Source organism: Pongo pygmaeus, chromosome 4 (genome assembly GCF_028885625.2).
Source record: "Pongo pygmaeus isolate AG05252 chromosome 4, NHGRI_mPonPyg2-v2.0_pri, whole genome shotgun sequence".
Lineage (NCBI taxonomy): Eukaryota > Metazoa > Chordata > Mammalia > Primates > Hominidae > Pongo > Pongo pygmaeus.
The window spans coordinates 9,118,898-9,138,450 of record NC_072377.2 but is presented as its reverse complement, the minus strand read 5'-3'; the positions used below and the strand labels follow the sequence as shown (position 1 = coordinate 9,138,450).

Genomic DNA, 19,553 nt, shown 5'->3' with positions numbered 1-19,553 from the left:
TCTTACACCCTGAATGATTTTGGCATCCTCTTGCTCCTGTTTCTTTGTGTAGGCTACAAAGAATGTTAAAATATGATACTCTCTACATATAGCAATAGTGAGTCTCTCCTCAGCTTTTTAATTGACTTAGCTGTGGTTACGATTGGTGCTTAACCCCTGATTAGGATCTAATACCTTGTTTGACAAAGTCCTGTAGCTTTGTCCTGGGACTCAGCAATAACAAGGAAGGTCTGGCTAGCAAGAAAGAGGCACAGTCAGAAGTTAGCTAAACAGAAAATTATATTTGACTTGTCACAAGCCCAAGCCAACAACATGAGGTCTTGGTTTTAGCAAGATCAGCTAATAAAGGACTGAGTCTTAAAGTCTCCCAGTTTCAGGTGGGCCACCTGCTCCCAGCATTCAGCAGGCTGGTCTACAGGTACCAAAAGCCCAGCCTAAGGAATTCAGGAGGCTAACTTGAGCAGGCAGAGACATGTGCTGGGTTATGAGCTGTCATGGAAATGGTTAGTCAAGGAACCAGTTAGGCCTAACATGCACATTGTAAAACTGCACTCTTAATATCTAACCCGACATATGGCTGCAGATTTTCATATTCCTCTCTGTAGTCATTTAAACATAGTGTCAAGTCTGTGTGGCTGTACTTAATTTGGTCATTCTGTGCCTGAATTTACCGAGCATTCTTCAGTTACCTTCCTCATGGGACCTGTTAGCTTTTCTCTATCCCACTGTCAGGGAGTAAACCATAATCCAATTAGTAAAGGAGCTTGTGACTTGAACTACTTACCTTGGCTTTAAGTCTTGTCTGGCTAGTTAGATGGCAAAGGTGAGAGCTGGCTGGGGCTTTACGTCAATAACCGTACAAAGTAGTTCATGGTTGTTCTCAGGGGCTGGAATTACTATGACACCTCTTACACTCTGCCGTCATGCTTGTACTTAGATATGACAGATTTAGAAATATTTTCTGAAAGAATGAATAAAGGGAACTGAAAAAGTGTAGGGAGGAATCTGTAAAACTGGATCTGTCACCAAGAGGAAGACTCCAAATGCAGCCCTGTGAGGGGTCAGAAGCCTCGTTGCTACGTGCGCCGATGCACTGAAGCCTTCCTGGAGTGCTGATTCCATTTTGTTTGTCTTACTAAACAGAATCCACTTAGCTTCCATTTAGTAACTCTTTTCGCTTGGTTGGGATTGGATTATAGAAGAGCTGTGACGTTGTGTTTCTTCACAGTGGATGGCGTGTGGTCTTGCTGGTCCCCCTGGACAAAATGTTCAGCAACATGCGGCGGTGGACACTATATGAGGACCCGCTCTTGCTCCAATCCAGCCCCGGCCTATGGAGGGGACATCTGCCTGGGGCTGCACACAGAAGAGGCACTCTGCAACACGCAGCCCTGCCCAGGTAAGCGGCACCTCACCTATTGCACAGCTTTGGGACAAATTGGCCTCTTTCCTTAATGGATAAATGGTGTAATTGATGATACTGCATCGCGGTAAGTACTGGAAGGGGGGTGGACAAGTTAACAATATGCTATTACCCTTGAAGTGACTTTAAAACATAGCATCTACAATAAAATAGTTCTCACTGAGCTATAGATTCAGAACTCGTGTTCAAAGCCTTTAGCCCAGCAATGGGAGAGTGCTAAAGGCTTCAAACATGAGTTCTGAATCTATGGCATGTTACAACACCCAATCTCCCTAATTAGGAAACATCCTAATTTATTCTTGACTTTGCTAATTAACACTGGTGACCCACAGGTGACACCTTGCTGTGTTGAGGGAGAGAGAAAGTCCAAGGAAAGGTGGGAAAGAACGAACATTTGTAGTGCCCCCCACGGAGTCTGGAGGTCTGAGTGGGGAAATCGCCTGCAGCCTTTTTGCTCAAAACCAGCCTGGGTGCAGCCATGTGTCTTCCAAAGATCTCCAGACCTGTGTTCCAGGAATGACTTCTAAAATGTGACAAGGGGACACTAAGCACTCTTGCAGGATGCTTCATCCATGGTCAATAGGCTGTAATTTAGAGGTAGTGCAATTAAAGGAAAGAAAAAGCGTGACATCAAATCAGTAAGTGGAGGAGCACAGCAAACAACAGAAACTGGGGATAGCAAAGCATTCTTAAAGCCAGTAGTCTAATAACAGAGTCTGAGGTTTTGTTGTTTAAAATCAGGGTGGAGAGCAGGGAGCACCGCTGTGAAGTGCACCTCACAGGAACCAGCCCTGGGCCCGTGGGTGTGGGAGCTCCTCGCTCCAAGCTCCCTGTGGCTGATGCAGGCACCTGGGGCCTCCACCACCACCACCATCCCAGAAATAGCTTGGTTTACTGACATGAAGGAACCACCTGGAATGAAAATGAGCTATTCTTTTCTTGGTCTAACTTTGACTTTGAAACACACACTTTTTTTTTAGCTTGCTCCTGCATATCTTTCTAGAAGGTTCTATGTATATTGAAAAGGGCCTTGAAGCCAGATTCTCACTGTCATTCCCAAAACTGGCACTTTCTGCATTTCTAAGGAAACAATGTGCCCTTTAACTGGAGCAAGGCACAAGTTTGATTTTCAAATTTTCCCTGCCACTACAAAGTGGATGCTTCCACTTAAAAAGGGGAAAAAAGCAAACTGCATAGAAAAATACCTTTTTATCCTGATTAAAATTCCATAAACAATATCCAGAGTTTACTTTTTTAACTTTCTTACTTATATAGGAGTGTTACTCCTTTCTTTTCACACATCTGTATGCCTGAGAGAATTTCACAAATCCTAGTAAATCTTCCATTTTGGGGTGAAGTATCCTTTCAATGCCCCTCTTTTGGCCTTGGCCAAAGGCTTATGCATTGACCTTATCTCTTCAGAGACAGCAAACATGAGATAAAATGAATTCTACCTCAAGGGTAGCCTGACTTTGGCATGTTGACTCTGCGGAATTGTTTTTATAACAGAAGAGAAAGTAATTGTGTAGCTTCAGACTCCCTTTCAGCAACCCAGGACTCTCATGAGCACACAATTATTCCTCTTGTCTGAGCACAGAGGAAGGTGGAGAATTTTCAGGAATGTTTCAGGAAAGCATTTGAGGTTCTTTGAGGGGAGCATTACCGATAGCAAAATGGCATCTGCATTGATGACTTACGTGCCACCACTGCTGATGGTCCGCACACAGCTGGGTCTCATGTATTCACTTATTAAGTGTCTAAATACAATTACTTTATAATGTTAAAATAATGTTTATTTTGAGCTCATGATATCTGATCAAATATACAACAGTGTAGGCACTTTTATTCATCCTCGTTTGTACTGTATTTACTGGATCTGTTAGATGATACTACATCTTACTGATGCACAGAACCATTAAAAACATGCTATGGAATCCGGAAATCACGTATGTAACTTGCCAGTGAGTCCAGGATGATTGAGCTTACTGGCCATTCCGCCCCATCTCCCCTCTTCTGGTCTCTGCAGAGAGCTGGTCAGAGTGGTCGGACTGGTCTGAGTGTGAAGCCTCTGGCGTCCAAGTCCGCGCCCGCCAGTGCATCCTCCTGTTCCCCATGGGCAGCCAGTGCTCCGGGAACACCACGGAGAGACGGCCATGTGTGTTTGACTCTAATTTCATCCCAGGTAAGAGCAAAGGTATTTATCAGTAAGAACAAAATCATTTCCAACGTGGAGAGAGAAAATGACTCATAGGTCAGAGTTTTATTTGGCTTATTTGGTGAAATAGAGATGATTCCATCAAGCCCCATGGTTTCAAGGTGTTTAAAATGTAGGTCTATAGATAACTGCAGATTTAAACATGAATTCAGTTCATAAATTTAAGATTTCTTAGGCAAAGTGTCTTTTGCAGTTTATCAACTATAATACAATCAGAAGACTTTGCTCAAAAACAGGAAAATATTTGGTTATTATTAAATATGATTTGGTTATTTGGTTATTTTAATATTAGGTTAAATGTTTAGGCAGTGCTCGCTGTGTATGCACTGGCATACAGAGAAAAAGCACCATTCTCTTTATGCTATCTTTAATATACTTGAGAAGGTAGAAATGCATCATTATTCTCCTGTTGGAGAAGAGGTTGGCCCTCATTCAACCAGCTTTTCATGGTAAAGTCAGTGTGTAGTTGTTGGTGATAGCTGATCACTTGTTGCATGCTCACTGTAACAAGGTGCTATATGAATGCATAGATCATTGCGCATATGTCCACTGTGTGCCTTAGGACTGTTAGGTGGACCAGCCTCTTACAAATAAATAGTAGAGTTGCATTCTATAAGCCAGTTTTCTTTGATCTGTGCAAAAGATACTATTTTAGAGAAAATTAGTATACCATACCTCAGTCATGTACGGCACAGAACTGTAGGAGTGGTTGTTATTGTTTTCCTTTTTAACGATAGACATATTTTTAATTCTTGTTGTCTAACAAAAAAATCTGTACAGGAAAGAATGGTGTTTCTAGACTACTGAGTGATATTTTATCCTCGGGAGTTAAAACATGTATGAGATGTGGCCTCTCTCTGCATCCTGCTGGGGGTTTCATGTGTGGCATGCCAAGAGCATCAGTGGCCTCCTGAAGAGGGACTTCACTTGTTCTGCAGATGTCCTTGAGCTCTGGTGAATGGGCCCTCCCTCTGCCGGGAAGGTGACAACACTGGCTTTGACGGAACAAGTCTCAGAAGCAGGAATACCACAGGAGTACTCTGTGTGTTGGGCAGAGGGAAGGGTTCTCCCCTGGCAAGACACCTTGTAATGGAAAATGAGCACATTTCCTGCTTTCAACCCGAGAGACCATAGCATTATCTTTCTGTGATAAATGAACCTCATCTCTCTCCAGTCAAGGTGATTTGGCCAAATCCATATCAGATTGGTTAAAACAAGCAAAGAAACAAGTAGAATTTTTCTGATAATTAATCAAGCTTTTGAAACTTTGTGTCACATAAAATTCAGAATCATTAGACAAACATACATGAAGCATGAATGTGGACTGTCTTCTCAACACCTTTTACACATTGTGATTCGACTTTTCTTTTTCCAGAAGTATCTGTGGCAAGATCCAGTAGCGTAGAAGAGAAAAGGTGTGGAGGTACGTTATTCCTTTTAAGTAGTTGTAATGGATGTACTGATATATTCTAATCATTTCCCTTGCTGCATGTTTTCTATAATTTTTCTGCCTCTTGGCCAAGAATGAAAAACTGGAGAAAGTCGTGGATCCCAGGCATTCTACCTCGGCATAAAGGCTAATAGTCAATATTTGACATACAGATTGGTGGTTCTCAGAATGGGGTGCCTAGACCCACGTCAAGAGCATGGCCTGGGAACTTGATGGGAATGCAGATCCTCAGGCCCCACCTTGATCCACAGAATCAGGACCTCATGGGAAGGTCCCAGCAGTCGGTGGTTCAGTTAGCCTTGCAGGTGATTCTGACGGGTGCTAAGATTTATGAACCAGTGGTCTCGGTATCAGTCATTCATTCAGTAATCCTTGCTGAACACCTGCTCTGTGTCAGTTTTGTGAAGGCCATTGAGCTTCGGATGGGCACCCAAGCAGCCCCAGACCCTCCGACAAGCAATCATATCATCAGAGACCCCAGTGCCTCAGAAGGGCAATGTTAGGTGTCTGAGCTAAGTCAGTGGAGTGAGTTCACTAACTAGCCATTGCTAACATGGGATCCAACTACAAGATGAATATGCAACCGGTTCACATAAAAATGATCATACCAATTAGTACCATCCAATGTTTTTAGATCACTAATTGTGTGCTATACACCGTTTTACATGTTATAGACGATAAGAATATGGTGCAAAGCCCATTTGGTCCTCACAAGGAGCATTGAGGTAGGTGCCAAGGGTCTACAGTTCTTCATGTAACACCTCTGGAAATAGAGAAGGGTTTTGGAACTCAGCAGTTTTTAGATGTTTGTTAGAAGGGTATGTAGGGCCTTTACACTATATAACATGACACCTGCACAGGGCCTGGGATTGTTCTACAACCAATCTTCTTAACAATGCTGCTGTGAGATGTTGAAAAAAGTGAAGATGCTAAGGGTCTTCCTAGAAGTTCTGGTCAGGTCTACAGAAAATGGGTCAAGTCAGTGACATTTTAATGCCAGATGACTGATGAAACATTACTTTTCAGAGATTTTGCACTGTGGAATTATAGAAAAGGAACAGTGCTTATGTATTTAATCCGCATTTTATAAATGGAGACCATGAGGCTCAGAGGGATGATGTCACTGGCCCAAGTGCACACATGGAATTCAGCCAGTGGGATCCAGTGTGAGTTTTGAACCCAAAGCACCATAGGAAAAGAGCCCTGACAATAAGTATCCAAAAGAATTGTGTTCAGGAGGCTCGAGTCAGAGTAGCCCTGGTTAGGTAACACTCTTGGACAACACCCAGGGTCCAGGACTGTCTGCTGCCATCAAGGACAGTGTAGGTCAAGAGTGGAGCAGAGTTTATAAGTGTTCCCATTCTCAGGGAGGCCATGCAGAGCCTGAGGCTCAAACAGCTGATGCCTCAGCGGAGCTGGCTAGATATTTGTGCCTGCTGCCAGATGTGTGCAGTTCACTTTCCTTCTGCTGAGCCTCACTGAGTTACCCTGTGGAAGACCTTCAAGGGCCTTGAGAACCCACGAGAACCTGGTGCAAAGCCCATCGCCACCCTAAAGTACTACTTCTGTATGTCTGAAGCAGCTGTGCCTAATGGCTGCACAAGCCTTGAGATGCTATTGTTTAAATCACAGGAAGTTGAACTATTCTGAGATATTCAGAATGGAATTTTTTTTAGATCTTTAGGCTGTTGGCACTGGCACAATGGCATAGGCTGTTTAGATGAATCTTACTGTAGGGCTAAAGTTGAAAACAGTTACCTAGCAAGGATGTTTTTGACAACATAGGCATCTTCATTTATTTATTTATTTTTAAACAACATAGGCATCTTCATTTATTTATTTATTTTTAATTTTGTTGAAAATCAATCAAACTTTGTACCGGAAATTAGCCAATTGAACCAACAGAGTAGTTGTTGGTCAGTATTCCATTTTTACTGATCAAAATCAACAGCAGAAAATCATATTCAAAGGAAAGAACTATAGTAAGCACATTCAGAGCCAATTTAGTGGGCACTTCTTTCCCCATGCAGAAAATCAGAAGAAATTTAATGGGCACAACTTTCCCCATGCAGAAAAATGTGCTTCAATTCAAATTTTTCATCTTAGAGAGCTATTTTTAGTTGCATGAGACACAAAGACTATGGAATCATCATAAGATGTCAGCTGGCCCCAGCCTTTCCCAGGCACCTGCTGGAATGATTCATTTGACTAATGACACAGTGTCTGCATATGGAGACTATCAATCATGCATCTTCCCTATGTTATAATGAAACATGAGTTATGAGTGCAGCAGGAAGTATTTCCATCGGTACAAGGCATTGACCCTGAGAGTGCTAACAGCTCTCTGAGAGAGAGAGAAGAAGTAAGAACTTGTGTGAAATCAGCTCTTGCTTATCTAAGTACAGCTTCAGTGTTAAAGTCCCAGTGGCTGCTGGTGGAATGTCCCCTGGATACTTTATCTGCCTGTCTCAGGTTGGGAGTGAGTTCTCCAGCCCTAGAGGCTTCAAGACAGAGTCAGGAAAGGCCAAAGATTCTGAAACCATTGACCAACTAAGCTGGAAGTGAAAAGTTGAGGTGGTTGTCAGAGAGTGAGTGATGCTTGTGGAATGTTCTAGTGCTGTCGTTCAGGCTGATCCAGCCCTTAGTGCTGAGTACACTGGGCGCCTGTGCTAGGAACTGCATTATCCACTGGCACTTCAGTGGTCAGGAATGTGTTGTGAGTTTTGCCTGACAGTGAGTCAGAGAGAAGGCAGCCTCTCTTCTCAGTGTCCATGCACCCAAGGGGGCAGATCCAGCTCCAAAGTCCTGGGTTCCTGGAACACATTGTCTGGAGCAGCCAAGGAGCACAGCTTAGAGGGAAAAGTTCAGGGTTTAGGGACAAAGAGAGATATCCGACCTCTGCCATGTATCACAGGTGAGGCCTTGATGGCATCTCCTGACTGTAGGTTTACCTTCCCTGGGGCCTATCAGCCACTGGAGGGTTACATGAGGTTCAGGAAGGACTCAAACAGAGCCCCGTAGACCTAGGCCAGGTGGGCACTCACTGAACAGTGTCCCTCCCCCTTTGACACCAAGTGTTAGAGCCCCGTGGGTCAGCATTGGCAGGGTGGAGTCCCTTCCAGGTAGTGAGGATCATGAGCACAGGGAAGGTAACTCAGAAAATCCCTGGGGAGGAGGCTGGGGTGGTTAAGATGCACCCAGGCTCTTCTCATTATCTCCAGAGCCTGAAAGGCCTTGCTCTGCAGCCAGGTAGACTTGCCAGCAACACAGTGATGCTCAGCACATACCTCCAATTGTCCCACTGGGTGCAGGGTTGACAGGTCAGGGAAAGGTATTAGTGACACTGCCCCTCACCCTGGTGGCGTGTGGAGGAGACACCCTGGGGAAAGCTGGTGTCCTCAGGATGTGCTCTGAGCAGGTGGCACATGAGGCCAGTACCCCATGGGCAGCAGCCACTCGGTTCTAACAACACAGAGGAAGATAAGACCCTGTTTTACTTTACCCGATTCTCCTGAAGCCCAGTGATGTGGCACTGACCAGATGCTGCCTTCATCTGTGGAAAAGCTTCAAACTTTTTAATAGTAGTATTTCACCAACATACACAAGGAATATCTGTTGTCTTTTGTTTTCTCCGACATAACACAGGTCCTGGTATGGTGCCTTGATAGCACTTGAGCCAATCCTATTTTAGAGATATAAGTCCACGCTGGCAAATTTTCTGAATGCTTTGTATTCATAACTGCAGGAAAATAATGAGACAGAAGAGATGCCATTAAATAGGAAAACATTAGGGAAAAGAAGGTCATTTCATGACCATTTAAAATATCATATTTTGTTCATTTAACACGAATCCCTTATTTCTTTTTAGTAAACCATTTTCTTGACAAGACCTTCAAAATACAACATAAGTGAGAAAAGTGGTACACAGGATAGTATTTACACCACACACACAGCACACGTGTGTGCCAAGTATCTCTGGAAGGGCAAAGGAGAAAGTGCTTATAATAGTTACCTCTAGGAAAGGATGAATTTTTCCTGTAGACCCTTTTGCACTTTCTAATGTGTGCATATTCATACTCAAAAAATATAATGAAAAGTGTATGTGTTTATGTGAATAGAAAACATTTTAAATAGGATGAAATGGAGAGAGAGCTAAAAGCAGTCTGGCTTGCAGTCGAGCAGTAGATTAGAAAAGTAGCTGCTTCTCCCTTGTTTTCAGGACACAGCCCTGCTGCACAGGGGAGGCTCAACCCATTGAGGAGCATGAATAACCTTTTTTGTAGAAACCCTGTACACCATGGATTAGGCTGCACTTGAAGCAGAACACTGTTGTGCAAACCTTTAAATAATAATAAAAAAATGCTTCTGGTAGCGTATTTATTAAAGTTTAAGGTCACTCCAAAAGACTATCATCCATAAGAGAATGAACTTAAAATATCCTGTGCTCTGCCAGGCACAGTGGCTCACGCCTGTAATCCCAGCACTTTGAGAGGCTGAAGCTGGCAGATCACCTGAGGTTGGGAGTTTGAGACTAGCCTGACCAACATGGAGAAACCCCATCTCTACTAAAAAATACAAAATTAGCCGGGCATGGTGGCACATGTCTATAATCCCAGCTACTCGGGCAGCTGAGGCAGGAGAATCGCTTGAACCCAGGAGGTAGAGGTTGTGGTGAGCTGAGATCACGCCATTGCACTCCAGCCTGGGCAACAAGAGTAAAACTCCATTTCAAATAATAATAATAATCCTGTGCTCCCTGTGGAGAAGTTTCTTGATGGCCATGACGTTTCCAATGAAAGACTCTTAAGAATGATGATTTCTTTAATTTTGGAATGGGGATGAGGCTTTTCATTTTGACTTTCTCTTTTCATCCTAGTGCTTTGAGTAGCTAGGCAGGATGTTCTTTTCAAGTGTGGCATCACTTTGCTCGTGTCTCCCTAGAGTTCAACATGTTCCACATGATCGCCGTGGGGCTGAGCAGCTCCATCCTCGGCTGCCTCCTCACCCTGCTCGTCTATACCTACTGCCAGCGGTACCAGCAGCAATCTCACGATGCGACTGTCATCCACCCCGTCTCACCTGCCCCCCTTAATACCAGCATAACCAACCACATCAACAAACTGGACAAGTATGACTCGGTGGAGGCCATCAAGGTAAGTGAATTTTAATATTTCTGCTAAGTGCCTGGTTTCCCTTAACAATTGTAGGGAGTATTTTGAGCCCTTTCTCTGCTGAGGTGGTTTCCTTTGAAACTGAATTTTCTCCCTATGTGAGAATAAGAAACATCTTTAGCCCTTACGACTTCAGGTGGCTGGGAGACCTTATGTCCAAGGAGCCACAATGTCCATACTTGTCTCTTAGCCATGTGGCCTCTATTCTCCACCACCTGTATGGAGACACACCAATTGACTTTTCCCCTTGGACCCTGCTTAAACCAAGATCCACAAGCCATGAGCATCTCCCCTCACTCAGATGGTAGATCTGGGGAATGAAGCACCAGGAATTAGTAACACACCCCTCCTAGCCTCTCAGAAACTAGCTCCTAGAGTAGGGAGGAAGCCCAAAGAGGAGCACGAGCTCCTTCCATGAACAACAGCTTTCAAAACAAACATTTGGATCTCAAGAAAGGGGCTCCTCTGAGCATGATTCCAACACATCAGCTTGTCTCTGATCACTGTTACTATGGGCATCAGAAGGTAATTTACCCAGGCTTGTGTTCCCACTGAAGATTCAGCAGCCACTTTTAAGATAATCAGAAATGTTTCTCTCATGAAGATAAAGGACGTTGAAGGCATGGACAGCTGCTCAGTCTTTAATGAATCCTTCTAGAACATTTTTCTGATACTTTGCCCAGACTAACCCTGGACAGATGGCCATTGGGCACCCTCCTTCATCTTCATTTTAATCCTCTCAATATATATGTTCTACCTGGCTCAGTTGAAGCGCTTTGAAACTGCAGGTGACTTTAATGACTATTAATAGAAAATGGCTACACAGTGATCACCTTCTAACAAGTTCAGGATGAAAAGCAATTAAGGCATTTGAAACCTGAGGCCCTTACTTAAATAAGTTTCGTCAAGGTCTCTGATAAATGTCCTCACCCATGGTCATCTGAAAGCTACTTACATATCTATTCAGTTATATGAATACAACTTTAGTTATATATATTCAGTTATAGTCAAAATGTCTGTTAATTTGAAATCATTAGAGTTTTAGGTTTTCTAGAGATTTAGATTTAGGTTTTCTTACCTCCTGCTTCTCATGGTAACTTCATAACTAAAGTTGAAAACTTAACCAGAAGATATCACAAACTGCCAACCTTATTCTGGTAATTAGGCAAGTCCTCCATGAGGCAAATAATCTGGGGAAGCAAATAAATAAGAAAACATATTTTAAAATAATGGAGTCTTAGCAGAGAGCTCAAATTCAACATAATAGTTATCCTCGTTATATTATTTCTTATTTCTGAAATGCTACTCAGCATTCTTAAAATCTGTTTTTTTTTTTAACATATTTTCCAGGCATTTAACAAAAACAACTTGATCCTAGAGGAAAGAAACAAATACTTCAACCCACATCTCACTGGGAAGACCTATTCTAATGCCTACTTTACAGATCTCAATAATTATGATGAGTACTAACAGCTCTTGTGTTTTTGGCTTCTTGTAAATCCCCAGTTCCTCAAGGCCTGTGCCCCATGACTGCCCATGTTTCTGAGGCTTGAGAGTCGAAGTTTGGATACATTTCAAGTGCATTTCAAGCCACCAGAGTGTCCCATTGCTGCCAAAAATACACGTCTTTAAAAGCAACAAAAATTGAAATAAGACATTGTGAAAATCTTGACCATTGTTGAATGAGCCAGGATGTGAAGTTTTTAATTGTGCTCATCCTATTTTTCTGACAAGTCCATTGGTTTTTTGAGCATTATTTTATAAATGTGCCACCCACATTGGAAGGAGTCTTTAGAAATATGAATCTCTTCTTGTGATGTTGTAATTCAAGAAAATAGGCACTTTCTCTGAAAGACCTGCTCCTTCCACAAGAAGTGCATAGATCCACAATATTTCATAAAATGAAGAAAAAGAATGTGGCCAAACAATTATTCACCATGGATTGCCCAACTTTCCAAATCTGGATAAAGCTATGGGATTCTTGGAAGCAGCTTGAGTGTTTTCATCTTGCCTGAGAAGCCCAGGAATTCCACCTGGTCCACACCAGCAGAAGTTACAGTAGACTGTGAGGCACCCCACCTTGCTCCTGATGCAGTTTCTGTGCCATTGCTGGTGGAGGCAGTGGAGCAGAAGTGCAGGCACAATGAAGCGTGGATGTGTTCTGCAGGTTGCTGCAAAACTCACCTTATTCTGACTTTTGGATTTCATGGCATTCCAGGAAGCTCCTTGCCATGCTGTTGGCCTGGAAGTCCACCTGTCTGGTCCATAGTGATGTCCTGAAGAGCCAGTGTGTAAAATAACCAACCACTTACTTAGCGTTTGGATAGACTCCACGCCTCCTCTCTCCCTGCAAAGAAAAATCTTGAACATTTATGCCGTCAATTAGTGAAAGTATTGAAAATACTAAATTATAACTAAAAGCAACTTTTTTATGTTATAGAAAATATTGAAAGAACTGATATTAATGATAATCGTTTTATTTTTCATCTCTCTGATATACCCAATGTGTGGCAATCAGCCCCTACCAAGAGCATTAATGCCATGTAAAGCTGGCTTTCTGGAGTCCGCCAGGTCCACACGAAGTGCTACCCCCAGTTTCTGCTGTTACTTGCTGCCTCCAGGCCAGGGGAGCAGGAGATGCTCAGCTCTGGTGCCTTTTCTTTTATTTCAGTGCTGCCTTCCCACCCACCCAGTTCATTCACCCTCACCTCTCCCTGCATAGAGGCAACAGCATTTCAAGATGTACCTTGGAAAGTCAGGATAGCTGGAAGTAAGGGTTTTTGGGATCCCTGTGGTCTCTTCACTGATCATCGATAAGCATTTAAGAGTGTGCTAACACCATTCACAGAGGTCCCCGGAAAAAATAATATATAAATTTCTCACAAACAACCAATACATAACATATGGCAGTTGGTTGAATAATTATTGAAAATAAGAACACGATTGAAAAAGTTCATCTGATGCCTCTGAGCATGTGATAAAGTCCTGGGTAGACATGGAAACGTGTTCTTACTGACAAATGAACCTTCAGATCTATGAAAAAAATATAGTAGGGGGACTAAGGAACGTAGAATTTTATTAGCATATGTGCTTTTATCCTTACCCTTGTTTCCAATTTAAAGAAACAATTTCAGAAAGTGTTAGAAGAATTCTATGTTTAATAATGAATATTGTTGAGTTCAAAATATTCTCATATACCCAAATTTACAGAAATGACATGGTATTGAAATGGCAGGTGGGCTCTGTAAGTTCTTTTGCATTGCAAGTAAATGACATTCAGGGTCTTTGCAGTGGGGACTTCATGTTGCCTCTCACTCATTCCTCATATGTCAGAGTCTTCTGTCTATATGCATATGCTCAAAGTCCATACTCAGTAGGGGAAATCTAACCAGATGGTTCTCTAATTGTTCCTAGGTTGGATTTTCATCAGATATTTCAACTCATCTCATCGGTTTCTTGTAAGAAAAAAAATTCTCACCTTGTAGCACATTTTAGTTATTTTTGAGTCTTCATCCCTAATATTTTGTAAGCTTAAAGGGACATTTTATTTTCCCTAGTAAAGAGGATTCTAATATTTCAAGAATGTTTCACTGGAATTGATGGGAAATGGTTTCTAAATGGCATCGAAGCTGGTCTTTAATGAGTCTTTTGCAATGACTTGGGAAAACACCCTCCCTCACTACCGGATCTTCATGTTATTAGTAATATAAACCTTTGAAATTAGCATTGCAAAAGAATCCCATTTTTGTTTCGACCACAAACTGTTCAAAGGAAAGTTGTTTATCTCTCTTCCTTTCTCTCTATTTGACAGAATAGTAAGTGTTTAGATAATTTCAGGTATATTCTAAGTATTTTACCAGCTGTGGAATAAGTTGTGTTTGTCCATCACTGTGTAGCTACCGTTCACATGTTCTGGCTCTGTACTCCACGCTTATCATGTGAACCCTCACACGTTGGACTTTCACAGTGCGATCTCTCACCTGTCTTGGAACCTCCTTCATAAAGCCGCTCTTCCTTAGGCCTGGGCTGCTTGGAAGTCCTGGTGAAACTTTGTGGTTCACATTTTAAATTCCCGAATGACCTTTTCATTCTCTCTTTTTGTCCTTCATTCCCTCCTTTTGTTCTTCCTTCCTGCCTTCCTGCCTTCTTTTCTTCTTTCTTCTTTAATTCTTCCTTTCTTCCTATTTTTTTGGTACAAGTGGAACAAAAAGCAACAAATAGTTGTTTTAAGCTACACTTGTCTGCACCTGATGTAAAATGACATTAATCACTATTTAACTTCTAAATTTATTTCTGAATACAGTTGGAGATTGGCTGGTTTTCATGAGGAAGCTGGCTTTAGTCTTACATTTAAATTCTTTGAAAGTGACTCCCCTTGAGGCCAGACTCATCACCATCTAACATTGATTTTACAGTGCACTGACAGTTTACAGGAAGGAGAACAAAATTTCTGCACACTACACAACATGTGGGCTTCCTGTAGCTCCAAAGACATGCGGCTTTGGTGAAACTGGGGTTTTGTAACCTCTGAATGATATGGACTTAGTGAATTCTAAGGAACTCAGGGGGCACGTGGTCAGACTCCACCGCACAGAAGAGCCACAGTCTCCAGACTCATGGCATTCCCTCCAGAACTCCCCATTCCCCTCTGAGCATATTTCTATGCTGCTGCTTCTTGTGACTTACTTACATGAGGCATCTCAGCTTCTTCATGTTTGTAGGGATGTTTCCCTAAGCCTGTTCAAGTAGGCTCTCACTAGAGTTACCATTCATATTTGAGAAGAAAAGAACATTTAATAAATGTATTTGTTTGTGTGGGGCTGAGGTTCTAAAGGAATTGAAAAGAGACAATAAACATTGAATGAGGGTGAGGGCATCCCTGCTGGGAAGAAACCTCTGTCCCTAGGAAGAGTCCATTCATGTTCATGTGGTCTGGGATGAACCAGGGGTCTGGCCCCATCGGGTCACAGGTGATGGCAAATAGAAAAGAAGCAAATGGAGGAAACAGTCGGATAAGTAGGTGACATGAAAGGTGGGACCTGGTCACCCCAGCGAGTGCTATGGACAGTTTCCGGAAACGGTGGCCCACTTCACAGGTCCATGGGTCTGACCCTTGGACTCTGCCAGGATCAACTGCCCAGAGTGCCAGAGTTTTAGCCAAGGGTGTCCTTACTTCCTTATTTATCTGTAAAAGGATGGAAATTGTGGGAGTCAAAGCCTATTTTGCTGAGTGTTCCCACTGGAGTCTCTGGTAGAATTAGCGGGTCATGCTATCAAAATCATGGACAAAGGCTGGGTGCAGTGGCTCATCCCAGCACTTTGGGAGGCCAAGGTGGGTGGATCACCTGACGTCAGGAGTTTGAGACCTGCCTGGACAACATGCTGAAACTCCATCTCTACAAAATATACAAAAAATTAGCCAGCCATCGTGGTGTGCGCCTGTGGTCCCAGTTTCTTGGGAGACTGAGGCAGGAGGATCATTTGAGCCCTGGAAGTTGAGGTTGAGGTTGCAGTGAGCTGAGATCACATCACTGCACTCCAGCCTGGGTGACAGAGAGAGACCCTGTCTCAAAAAAAAAAAAAAAAAAAAAATGAGCAAAGTCTTAGTGGGGGTCTCCATGTCCCCAAGTGGCCCTCTAAGGGGATCCATTAGCATATAATTGAATATCAAAGGGAATTTTACCTTAAACATATATCAAGTCCATACTCAGCTAATCATTTTGTCTAAACACAGCCTTGTTAGCATTTGAATTTACAAATATTCATTTGCTTATTTGCAGTGTTCCTTTTGCTTTTAGAATAAATCATAAATATTTCCCCAATACTGTCAAGATACTTCTTCATAAACTTTGTTCCTGGGCCATCAGCTTTCTTTAGGGTCTGGGTGTCCTTTACACTTCAATGGGGTTTTCTTGTGTGTGGCATTGGGGGTAACTCCATTGACCTCAGCATTTCTATCTCAAGAGATGGCTCTGGAACACAGAACCAGAGGCAACAGGTATTAATGGTTGATAATAAACTGCAACTACATGACCATTTTCCACATGGCAGGGCTGTGCTTAAGCCCCACACCTCCAATAATCAATTTCTATGAAGGTATTAATAACCTTAACTATATGCAAATTCTTCACCACTTATGATACGGTACAAACTGGAGTTTACAGATGGCCTTGGCCATGCCTAGCCCATTTGTTCATCCTAACTTCTTCATCACTTCCTGATGCACTTGGGGAAGCATGTTGACACAACGTTACCAATATTTGATTACCTGTGGTTATCTGTAATTACCTACGCTTATCTTATCAGACACTAGATGCCATTTGAGCCCCTTACTTCTTTGGGCAGTGGGTGAAATGGGAGAACAGAGAGAAATGTTCACTTTGACCTAAGAAACGCACAAAAGGGAATTCCATGCACAATGTAAGATAAAATGTTTGGGGACAGGGGATCATCGTGAAATTTATTTCTGCCATTCTGCTCTATTGAGGTCATTAATTATAATTGATTTAAAGATTTCTTTTTTAACTCTACAAACACTGAGCCAAGGAATTCAGGTTATCTGCTTTGTTAACCTAATAAAGCAAAGGAAAATATGTTGCTTTAATCCTTGCTTGTTAACCTAATAAAGCAAAGGAAAATATGTTGCTTTAATCCTTGCTTCTTTTCTCTTTTGGTAATAGAAAAGGTAAGTAAGATGTAATGTTGAACTGCTGGTGATGATTTCTAAAACGACTCTTTCATACTCCTTTCCTATGGATTTATATTAAAGATGCATTGTACACATTGTTTTAGCAGATAGATCAAAGATATACTCAGTGGTCATCTGTTGCATTATCAGAAATTTGGTACATGTTACAGAAGCATGAGGAAGGGAATCCTAATCTCTTTTGAAAATAGAGTTCACATTGCAAGTGACATAGGGCATTATCAAAACCAAATTCAGAGCCTGGCACAAAATGTATACTTCCTGGTGAAAGCTGTCTCAAAACACAGCCTTTTTTATGGATCATATTAGATCATATCTGCCATAGAAAGGCAATCAAGCTTACTCCCTGCAATCGGAGTCAATATCAATTCTTGCTCAAGCAAACATGTTTTACTGTGTTGGCGCAATGGCAGGAACTAGTCAAGGGCACTTTCAGATCTGGAAAGAGGAAACAGGAGGTAGAAAATCACTCTTTTGTGTTTCTTAAACTGTCAATCAAGCAAGAAAATTTATTCCACCCCTTCATATTTGCTCTAAAATCTGGGGCCAGTAGTTCAAATGTGATCTTGTTCTTTCTCAGCCTTTTGGCAATTTAATGCCAAATAGTCCAAATGTTAGATGAATGGCAGTAATAAAATGATTCAAATGTTAGATAAATACAAGCTGAGAGAAAAATCTGGACTCTGAAAAATCGGAACTATTTTATCATGTTGCTAAAACGAGAGCATCATTTTCTCCCCTCTCTGTAAGTGCGGTAGTTTAATTTCCTAGAAAAAGTTGCTAGTGCCTTGTTTAAGATGATCATTTATCATTTCATGTGGATATTATTGGTCCAATTAGAAGGAGAAGATTGATTGGATTTACTTTAAAGAAAATTATTCTCCTATGCCTCTTTGAACTCAGGAATAGAAAATGACCAAGAAGCACATCATCTTCAGATGTGGTTTTTGCCCTCACTGGGGATGTAGAACCAGAATAGGTACAACATATGCTCAGAAGAGAGGTGACCTCAGTATTAGCCTTCTAGAAACTAACATCACTTTAATTTTCTACATGTTCCAAAAAAAATCATAGTGTTTGTTCTGTAATAAGAATGTCAACATGATGCCTATAGAAGTTAGAGTTTTTTGTTTCTGTTTCTCTTCAGGCAAGTCCATAGATAGAGGAAAATCAGACACAGGCTGGTGACAACTGGCAGATACAGTGAGCGTGGAATGAGAACCACCTACAACATTGCCTGATTATTTTTAAGTTCATATCAAAACTGCTTCACAAGTTCACAAAAGTTGTCACTCTTAATTTGGGTTAAGAAAAGTAATAGTATTATCTCTGCTGAATTTGATTGTTTTTCTCTTTTACCATGAGGGTTGGCCAAAAGCAAGCTGAACCTCTGCACTTTGAAACAAAGCACAGTATGAACCTTTAACCCAAGCACTTAGTTTCACCACTGAGATGCTACATCATCTGCAAGAAAATGCACAAACTTGGTCCAATGTTGGATTCTTCAAAAATGCATAGCAAAACTTTTGTGCTATGCCGCTTGATGTAACTTTTAAAGATGTTATAAAATGTTAAATGCCTCATTCTGTGTTAATTTGCTGTTGGCTGTTTTGTGACACAAAATAAACTTATTTGAAATTGTTTCTTTTTTTTTTTTTTTTTTTTTTTTTTTTTGTGAAACTCCTCCAAAGCCAATTTCAGCCCTTGGTAAGCTTGCAGACAGTTACTGATCTTAAATTTAATTTTAAAAGACAATGTATCTTAATTATAATTTAGCTTTTTAAAACAATGAGATAGCTTTACATTTCCCCTTTGTTTGAATGAGAAAATGGATCTTGGGTTGCTGTGCTAGAACACTTGTAGATTGCTGCGTCCTTCGTAAGGGGGCCATGGGCACACCACACTTTCTTTCAATCCTTACATTTGAAGGATTGATATTCTTCAAAACCTTCTTGTTAGATGTGCACAATAGAAATTTCTAACGGTCATGACTTTTATCTTTCCTGTCCGTCAGTTCACTGGTTGTAAATGCTTTCTGAGAGCTGTCTAGGTCTGTATCCCAGATTGCTGCTTAATGACATCTGACAGATACACTGTTTTCTGAAATCAGCTTAAGACACCAATTGTGGCAACTGGAAGCTCATTACCTGCTGCATTGGACCAACTATGGAAGTCAGAGCAGGGGTGGGCGGAGGTCACCTAACCAATCAATGGAAGTCAGCTCACACCTGCTCCAAGCCTCAGCTTTGAGAGACAAACATGTTTATAAGAAAAAATATATAGCTATTATTACAGAAGTGAGTATGTTGTGCTCTCTTACTGCTCTTGGTGCATTGACAGGTTCTGTATCTCAACCCTATTCATCTTTATGAAAAAAGCATTCTGAAGATGTATGCTCAGCACTGCTGAGTGTGCAGTCACCCTTTCCTAGCAACCCCCTTCTTACCATCTCTAGCTGCCATTTGTCGGGGGAACAAAACAAGGGAATCCTGATTGTGTACAGTATAAATTGTATTATATTTTTTGTACTTATGTTTTATGTAAATAGTTTGTCTCATTCAATTGTATGTGAGCATTGAAATAAATCC

At 41.7% G+C, this 19,553-nt stretch overlaps 1 protein-coding gene and 1 long non-coding RNA gene across 6 annotated transcripts in view; one reads left to right on the top strand and one right to left on the bottom strand.

Annotated features, from left to right (window-relative positions):
• The window catches only part of SEMA5A (semaphorin 5A), a 516,751-nt gene extending 498,145 nt beyond the window's left edge, over positions 1-18,606 (top strand). For all 5 annotated transcript variants that reach the window (XM_054488673.2, XM_063664657.1, XM_063664656.1 and 2 more), the window contains 5 exons: positions 1,229-1,399; positions 3,450-3,605; positions 5,014-5,061; positions 10,030-10,241; positions 11,610-18,606. In XM_054488673.2, coding sequence (XP_054344648.1) covers positions 1,229-1,399; positions 3,450-3,605; positions 5,014-5,061; positions 10,030-10,241; positions 11,610-11,729 — 707 coding nt within the window. In that variant the 3' untranslated portion in view covers positions 11,730-18,606. The remainder of the gene's footprint in view (positions 1-1,228; positions 1,400-3,449; positions 3,606-5,013; positions 5,062-10,029; positions 10,242-11,609) is intronic.
• LOC129036943 (uncharacterized) lies at positions 6,916-12,533 on the bottom strand. Its single transcript, XR_008502692.2, has 3 exons — positions 12,444-12,533; positions 11,338-11,449; positions 6,916-8,827 (listed from the first exon to the last, which is right to left on the bottom strand). It is a non-coding gene; the product is annotated as an uncharacterized LOC129036943 (long non-coding RNA).
• Positions 18,607-19,553: the final 947 nt, after the last annotated feature.